General features: G+C 43.4%; 1 protein-coding gene across 2 annotated transcripts; it reads right to left on the reverse strand.

Moving 5' to 3' along the window:
- Positions 1-1,508: 1,508 nt before the first annotated feature.
- Positions 1,509-8,966, reverse strand: Zbtb18 (zinc finger and BTB domain containing 18). 2 transcript variants are annotated; one of them, XM_026779796.1, is made up of 3 exons: positions 7,421-8,632; positions 4,467-5,154; positions 4,041-4,354 (listed from the first exon to the last, which is right to left on the reverse strand). In XM_026779796.1, the coding sequence occupies exons 1-3, from the start codon at positions 7,431-7,433 to the stop codon at positions 4,345-4,347; spliced, it is 711 nt and encodes a 236-aa protein (XP_026635597.1). In that variant the 5' UTR covers positions 7,434-8,632; the 3' UTR covers positions 4,041-4,344. The 2 variants fall into 2 exon arrangements, with proteins under 2 accessions (XP_005349051.1, XP_026635597.1); XM_005348994.3 differs by having other exon boundaries at positions 1,509-5,154; positions 7,421-8,966.
- Between the last annotated feature and the right edge of the window lie 362 nt (positions 8,967-9,328).

Here is a 9,328-nt window from a genome sequence, read left to right on the forward strand (position 1 = left end):
GCAATCCAGGGCATAATTGATTATCTGAAAGAAACAGATGTTTTCCAAAGTAAGTGAAACCATATTTTTACCATGCATTTTAGGGAAGAGCCAGATGTCAAAGGAGAGCCCGATTTTACAGGTTTCCAACTGGATTACATGACAACTGTCTTTCTTCAGTGCGGCGAATAAACAAGAGATTCTTGCGTGTCACATGCCAAATGTGACCATTTGTGTAATAGCACCCTGTGCCCGCTCTACGCTATTTTAACAAGTTATTTCCAAATCACAATCAGAACGCTGTACTGAGGAGTGCATCCCGTGAAGGATGTACTAAGGTGGTTCTCACTTAAGACAGTCAATGGAACTGAAAGGTATGCCAACCCCCAGCATCTTTGGGAAGCTTTTAAAGTACAGGAAAATGAAAAGTATCTCTCCTCACTTGCTAGCTGCTCAAGGGATTGTGTAGAGGCCAAATGAAAATGTCCCCTTCGTGTGAGATGTTTGGTTTTTTAAAACCAACTGTGAGTTGTTAGTTACATTTTTTTTTTCAGTTAAAAAAATTAATGTTATCACTCCAAACTGCAAATTATGGCTCATATTTTATGATAAAATCTTTGTGGACGTACAGCCAAAGCCATCAAAGACCTTCTAAAGGGTGCGTTTCACGCTCTAGATCCCCCATATTAACCTTACCATGAGCTTTTTGGTGTAATCGTATCTAAAGACAGTAGTTATGTAAAACTATTATTTCCATATTTGTCTTTAAGATCGGGAGTTATGGGCAGTTTAAGATTTGGTATTTATACAACTTCAGGACCTGGGCCCACTGCAATTTACGGCCAGTATGACAATCCCCCAAAATCCCATATACATGTGTTCTGTCGATTCTGCAGGCCAAGCAGCCCTTACCCAACAAGACAGGCAAATTGGGGTAGGGGAATGACAAAGAGGAGGGAAGTTCTTTCTAATGATGCATTGCTTAAATGTTTTAAAATTAGAACTTAAACACTAAGATCTTTTGAGTGCTGGTAAGAAAAACGGACATACGCAGCTAATCTTGAACCACCGAATGCCTCCTAATTCAATTGCCTAGACTTCCACTCATTAGCCAAGCAGTGTTCCAAATTGAGACATCCGGTCTCCTTCAATTTTCCACTTAAGCCAGAACATGGGAGAATGGATTTGACCAATCAACTTAGGGTAAAACCATGCATGGAAAGTGACTTGCATTGTCTATGGGTTAATAGTTGTGTTACTTATCATGAAAAGCCTACCTTGCCACTTGAAGTTCTTTGTATTCACAGTTTTCTAAGGAATTTCCTCAACAGTCTTTCTACACTGTGGAAATGCACACTTAGTGTCTCCTTCAGTGGTGAGCCCGTGCACATTTCCTTTTGGGGGACTGACCCTGAAGCATTCTAGTAACTTCATAACCTGAATAAAACTGATGTTAAAATGAAGATGCCATGCACTATACAGACTTCAGAATCTGTTATGCGATCATAATACAAAAACCACACAGAGAATTCTCAGTTCATATAATTTATTGCAGTTAGCACACAGTTTAAAAATTCACCAACACACCAATAGTACAAAACTAAACAGCATTATAAGTTATTCCCCCTCAGGAAATAAAACATACTATGATTGTCAAAGCTAGATGTCAGTCTAAGATTTAGAACAAAGGAAGAATATGAAACTAAGAAAAAGAAAAAGCAATCACAATGACCACAAAAAAATTCCAAAAAAGTCCGTTCTCTCACAGACATTGATTGTCTTCTCTAAATTAATAAAGATTATTTTAACATAAACTGTATTTAAAAAAAACCTAGAAACTCTTCAAGTAACTAAAGATAATGCTCCAAGGCCATTTTCACAGCTTTTTTTGTTTGTTTGTTTGCTTTAAATGCCATTACAGCCAAATTAACATACATTTGACCAAATATTTCCAAAACAGTCCAGCAACACACAATGGAGTTTTCCATTCAGTATCTTAAGCACAAAAATAGGCTATGTTTACAGTAGTTAAGGCGATCAAATTTTAAACAAAAGCAATTAAAAAAGAAAAAGGGAAAAACAACAAACATTTTCCATGCTACTCCCATAGACCTTATTTGTAAGTGCAAGACAGGAAAACAAACACTGTGCAAAATGCTTCTCCCTTGCGTGCTGGTCAGGAAAACCACACGGTGGGCTGCAGCCTCTGCTGCCGACACACATACTCTACTGACCCCCTTCCCCACGTCAATCAAGGCAGTTCAGTCCTTTCAGCCTGGGGCTTTTTCAGTCCATAGAATCTTTTCATGAGTTAGGGGGTAGGGGGAAGGAAAGGAAAGAGGGGAGAAAAAGAAAAGGGAAGCCAAAAGGAGAGAGAGAGAGAATGACCTATGACCTATTGTCAATTTGTGCAGTAGTTATTCTAAAGACGCTCAGCTGGGTACATGTGCACACCTAAACTCTGAGCTGGCATGGGTTCTGTGCAATTCCAAGTGTGTTATAAATGCACACTGCACATGCAAATCTTTAAGCCGTTTGTAAACATTTATATGTTCCTTGTAATGTAGCGAAGTTATCAATTTGCAGCTTAAGTTTTTATTCAGCTTAACAGTTTCAACTTAAAGACAGTGGGAAAAGTCAATTTAAATTATATAAAATAAAAATAAAAACAGTGCATTTACGTTCTTCGTAACACCAGTTTTTTTCCCAAATGGTGCTATTTTTCTAAGGAAATTAAATAATTTTAAACTCACTCGTTAAAGTTATACAATGCAAACAAAGACAAAAAATATATTGAAACTCATGCATTTCTGTAGCGTTAATATTTACTTTTCAAGACTCAACTAAGAGCATCAACACAACCTGTCAAGTTCTCTGACACCCCCCCAGCCCGTGTAATCAATTACAGTATACAAGAACAGTAATTCACATTTTAAACACACAGTTCAACACTGCTGAAGCTGCAATATCCTTTTTCGTCTCAAGCAAGCCTTCACAGAGACAGTCCCAGCGACCCAGTGTACTGTCAGAATCTCTCACTGGGAACTGTCAGAAAACCAGAAGTTGCCACAGAAAGTTTTAAGTCAACTGCTTGTTTAAAAATAGATAATCCAGCATTTCAGAAATTTTCCATTTGGGTCTAAAAGCATTCAGGTTTCCAACAGCCAGAAAATATTCATGCAATTTGAGACATATAAAGAGGCTAATAAAACTGGAGGGAATTTCTACTCTGAAAACAAAACAAAACAATGTGGGGCACAAGAAAAGCGCTCAAGACAATGCAGTGTTTACAAAATTAAGCCATATGAAAGCATTTTGAGACAGAACCATTTGTTGAGGAGGATTTATTGGCTGACTTGGCCTACCCCTCAAAGGAAAGACACCTCTCTACTTCTGACTTGCTCTAAAGTTTCTTTTATCAGAATGCTAAATTAGTGAGATTCTCATGCTATTATTCTAAAGTGCAAAAACAAGTTAAGATCCCAACTTTTCAGTTCCAGGAAACAAGACTGCTTTTAGACCGTACCACAACTATATAGAGATCTATGTATATATATGTATATATATATATTATTTATATATATATATAAAATTATTTCCAAAGTTCTTGAGAGCTATCTTCTAAGGTCCAGTCTCTGACAGTGGGCAAGCTCAGTGCTTCACTTTTGACCGACAAGGAGTTCACCAACTCACAGTGGAACTTGCGGATGTGTCTGTACAGGTCTCCCGACTGCGTGAACCTGCGCTCACACCACTTGCAGGCGTGGGGCTTCTCGCGGGTGTGCACCACGGCATGGCGGCTCAGGTTGTGCGAGTACTGGAAACTCTTGCCGCACTGGGTGCACGTGTAGGGCTTCTCCCCAGAGTGAGTCCTCTCGTGGCGCTTGAGGGTGTACATGCAGGAGAAAGTCTTCCCACACAGGGAGCACGTGGGCACATTGACATCGGCGGCAGGCTTGCTGCGGATGCCATCCTGCTCGCGGAAGTGCGTGCTCAGGTGGATCTGCAGGATGTGGGGGCTGGGGAAGACTTTGTTGCACAGGGGGCACATGAAGATCTGGCCTGCGGGGCTCAGGATATTGGAGACATAGGGAAGCAGACTGCTCTCCATGCCCCCTTCCACCTGGACCCGCTCGCTCTCTGGGGTCATCATCTCATCGTCGCTGGCTTTGTCCTCCCGATCCAGCTCCCTCAAGACCGAATCCTCCCTCAGCGGAGCCAGGTGGGCCGGCTCATACTGTACCCTGTTGTTAGTGCTCACACTCTCTTTCACAGTGCTATGTTCCATGTCATAGTCATTAGTGCCAACATCACTGTCATCACAGGACGCCTCTTTCTCCACCTTCACCTGCACCAGGTTGCTTCTCAGCACGTCCTGTGAAGAGAAATAAGAGCTGTTCAGATTTTCAACTCCTGAAAGGCTGGACTTGACAGACAGGTCCAGCACACAGTCAACATCTGCCGAATCCCTCACGGAGGTGACAGACCTCTGGGACAAAGACTCTGTTGAGCTGCAGGGGCTGGCTACTGTTTTTCCAGCTGCTGTGGCGTGTGGCTCGGCCTCTCCGCCAGCCTGGGGGATGCCTGCTGAGTCTGAGGGCAATCGCATCCACATGTTCCCAGGCTCAGCTGCCAAGTCCCTTTTGCTGGGTAGAATATTCAATTTCTCATCTTCGCCTTCATCTTCATCACTGGGCAGGTCACCTGCCATGTGGCTGCTGCCGTCTGAGAGGCTCTCGACTTTGTCCGAACAACTTGACGCGTCTTCTTCTTTTTTGGTGCTGTCTGCCTCTGTGGTGGCTTTCTCTTTCAGCTTCTTTTTGCAGACTTTGACAATGTCATACATGTGGAGATAACTGGCAGCTGCTAGCACGTCCTCAATGGGCAAGTCTTTGAACTGGAGTTTCCCTTCATACATGAATTCAAGCAGGAGAGCGAAAGCGGGGGCTGTCACAATGTCGCTGTTCAGATGAACAATGTCTCTTTTGTCCAGCTGGTCCTTGTAAAAGAGGTGGAAATACATGCTGCATGAAGCCAGTACAGCTCGGTGCGCCCGGAACTGGGCATCTCCCACCAGAACGGTGCAGTCACAAAGAAAGCCCTGATGTCTCTGCTCGCTCAGACACTGCAGCAAATGTCTGCTGTGGTCTGGAAACTCCATACTGTCTTCATAACCTGGGGAAAGAGGAGGTTCTCGTTAGAGCCTGCTTAGGAGTTTAGCCTCTAGACCCCACTTCAAAAATATCCACCTTAGTAGTGGAGAGTTCTACGTCTATGAATTTTAAATCAGGCTTACACCCCAAAGGACTCCCAAATCACACAGGCGACCTAAATGCACTTGCCAAGGACTCCCTCGCCCTTCTCAGAACTCCTGGTCAAGTTTAAAGACTTCCTTTAGCTATAGCCTATTACTGAGAACAAGAATTCAGACCACTTCCAGAGGAAATTTAACCAACTACTCATCAAATGACATCCCACAAAACCTACAAGACAGCTCTGCCTTCACAGGGAAAGAACGGATAGTAACAAAGCAAAGTTCCGCACAAATTCTATAAGAGTCAGGAAAACTTGCCCAATCATTCTTTGTATTTTATCACTTTTCATACCTGACGACTTAGAAAGCACAGACTGAACACCCATACACATTTGGCTGAATTGAGGGGGAAAAAAATGAAATTGCATAATTAGTCCAGAAATCAGCAAACAACTTACTTTTAAAGTCAGAGTGTTACAACAACAAAAGCCCTGTGTATAAGAACAGATGTTGGTGCCGTAAGATTTGCAGGTACTGCACACGCAGGAGATCAGACGGAACTGCACCGACAGATGGGAAAGATCATCTTTACTATGAACAAATCCAAACATTTTAAAAATGAATGGGGGGGGGCTGTTTCTTTGTAGAACAATATTATTAGCAACTAGAGAGGCTGTTAACTCTGAAAATTCTCACAGAAACTTTAATCTGCTACAGGGCAAAACAAACTCCATATTAAAATTAATTGAACTTTTCCCACTATAAAATGAGGTGCAAAAACTTCATAGGTTCAAAATTTAGTTTTTTTTTTAAAAGCCTTTCTAGAAAAACAGAACACTTTTTCCAACCCTGGCTCTGCCTTACCTCACCAACAGAAAATACTTTGTTTCAATAATAACTTGATAAATTTTGCTTTCCCAGTAGCTCTGTTCTTTCAATTATGCATCTTTGCCTTGTTTTCTGGCAAGGGAGGGTAGTGAAGGAGGGAAGGCAAAGATCGGGTCAAAATTCAACTGTCCTGGCTGAAGATAAAGAGAGCCCACTTCCCCATCCTGTGAGCAGAAGGAAGGCTCCCAGCCATCCACCTCAGCAAGTGCATCTGAGGGTGGAGATGGAGTTAATATTTAGAACTGGCTTCCCTCCTTGTCCACACGATGCTAAGACAGTGGAACTTTCATCCTAACCTCGGATACCTTCCGAAAGACACCACCCATAGAATAAACCAAGATTTACAATACAATCACTTTAAGTGCCCCACAGCTAACATCAATCCTAATCCTGGAGAGGGCTAAAAATAAAGACTGGAGGGCGCTCACAAGGTAGCCGTGATCAAATTAGGAGGCTGAGAGGACAGAGAGGGACGAAGAAGGAAGCTTACAAGCATCTGATCCAGCTGACTGTGGCCATATGGCAGCTGCTGCCCAGATAAAGAGATTAAGAATAGAGGAGTGCGATTACAGCTGTCTGGCCAATTCAGGCAGCTCGAATCTACAAGTTCTAAATTAGTCGCTAACACAGAAACTCCTGCAAATAATTATTGTTATGCTGAAATAAAAGATCCCTTAAATATATATTTGAAAGAGAAATGAGGAAACTGGTCAAACTATTCTCTTAGGGACAAAAGTTGTCTTTCTTTTTCTCCACCCCCCCCCTTAAAAAACAAAAAACCAACAACAAAAACCCTCCGGTTTCAAAAGCACTACAGCTGTATGCTGCTTTCAGCAATGCTTGCCGAATGTTTGGAAGAATAAAGTTTCACACTGGAATTAATTACACAACAACCTAGCTTCTTAACCAGAATAATCTTCTCATATAAGTTTGAAAGCTGGATTCCAGACAGTTTACTGTTTCTGCCCCCCTCAAGCAAAAGAAATCCAAACAGCAGTGAACAACAAAAGGCATCTTAATCCAAAGTGAGCTCAGAAAGCCATATTCCAAAGCCTTTCTTGCCATCTGAAAACTTAAAATATTTCTGTGTATTAAAGTTATTTCCTTGCTCAAAGAAAAGAAATAAAAATTTAAACCAAGCGAGTCCAAGACTTTCAGCTTCAGGAAGACCATCACTTCAGGCTCAATTTCAAATATTATTCAAAAAGTGGATTAGAAAAGTAATGCGATTTTTTTAAAAAAAATTAAATAAAACACCCAAACAGAAAGATGCTCAATCTAATCTCTTGCTACTCCTACCTTTAGGACACATAAACTTGATTAAGTCCTTCCCTCGGAGTCTTGCTGGCTCCAGGTCTGTTACATCGGTGGAAAAAAAGCAGACTAAGAGAGACAGATGCAAAGTGGAGATGATGTTGGAGAGGAATGAGATACCTTCCCCAGCACAGATCCGCACACACTAACTCCCTGTCTGTGTGTTAGAATAAAAGGCTGAGGGATGGCAGGCTGTCAGCTGCTCTGACATCATGTTCAGATGGAAATGCTACCTCCAGCTGTGCTCCTTTAATGCCATATGCTACTTCTCTACACTCCTGCCACCAGCTTTTTCTTAGGAGAACTTTTCTCTTCTGTTAGTATAAACAAAATACTTCAAAGTCTTCCTTTTCCCCCCCAAACTTTCGAACAGAAGAAATTGAAAAACTCAGCATATGGAGTCCTACTGTATTTATGGAATCGCAACACTTCTGCCTCGAGTTGGTGGACTGGCTCACATATGACAGCACACTCAAGCTCGGTGCTATTCAGGAAACCCACATTCACTTTTATTCAACTCCAACGTCTAGTTTCAAAGGCAGCTTAGGGGTATTTTTAAACCAACCCATTTGACATCCCAGTCCCATTTCAACGTTATTACAGCATGTTTTCCCCCCCGCTGAGATAAATGGTAGACATCTCCAAAATGTTGGCAGACTTATTAAAAACTATTACTTCAGCGTGGCTCACCTTATTATTTCACTCTTACTTAGCAACTTATCAGCAACTACCCCCCAGGAAAATAATTTACACTGCCACCGTGAATGCAAATTTTCACCCTCAGCATCAACAAACTGAAACTGCACTTTCTGAAATCCTGGAAAGTATTTCAGTCCAATAAGGCAAATTAATAAACCGAAACAACCTGCTACAGTCTCTTAGGATGACTGTGTGACCACTTCTCGTTTTCTGCTCAGAAAAGGCGTCACTTTGTCTTGCCCTTGGTCTCTATCACTCGGGGGGGGGGGGGAAGGGGCTGTAATCACCCGGAGGGGTGGGAACTTTCTTGTCTGGAGTTTGTGGGTCTTTTCTAATGGCTGATGAAATGTTAATGTGACCGGGGCTGGGCCAACCGATCCCTGCAAGGTGCTAGGACAGCTATGAATGTCAAGACTCATCTCCACAGACTTGGGAGGTCGAGGAGTTAAAAAACAACAACAACAGAAATTGGGGCCTGAACCGTAAACGTCCCAACCCGGGCGACAACCACTTAGGCTCGCTTTAGAAAACCGAGGCAAGGAGCTGAAGAACAAAACCCCAACTCTGTTCTGCCCTCGCTCACGACTCACAAACCTAACTTTCTCTAACTTCGCGGTGAATGACATAATTCTGAACTCGTTCTGGAGGCTCACTGTGCAATACATTACTTCCCTGCCACACACACGCCCTCTTCTCCGCAGATGCCCTCGCCCCATTCCAATATATCCGACATTAATCACCCCGTTTACCCAGTGGGGTGGTGGGGGGGGGTGACTGACAGTCTAATGAGCCCCAAGCACCGCAATGGCCCGGAGACATCCACTCCATGGACCAACCCGTCCAAGTCTCGCTACTGCGGACCCACACGGAGGTTCTGTGAGGTTTGGGGTTTTGTTTCTCGGAGGTGGGGGCAGGGTGCCCCGGGTGTGTGTGAGGTTTGGGGGGGGGGATGCAAATCTTCGGGCAGTTCGCCGTGCATAAAGCACTCAGGGAAAGAGGAAGGGTGAAACCACCGGGAAGGAGGTGCAGGCACAGAGCCGGTGCAGCAGGAAAACACCTTCCACAACGGCCGAGAAAACAGACCCGGGTCGCAGAAACAACAAAAGAAAAGTCACAAGAAGCGGCGCGGCGACCGCTCCCCCGCCGCCGCGCGCCAGCCCCCGGGGCCTCCCGGCAACCGCAACCCGGGCGCCG

Source organism: Microtus ochrogaster, chromosome 6 (assembly GCF_000317375.1).
Source record: "Microtus ochrogaster isolate Prairie Vole_2 chromosome 6, MicOch1.0, whole genome shotgun sequence".
Classification (NCBI taxonomy): domain Eukaryota; kingdom Metazoa; phylum Chordata; class Mammalia; order Rodentia; family Cricetidae; genus Microtus; species Microtus ochrogaster.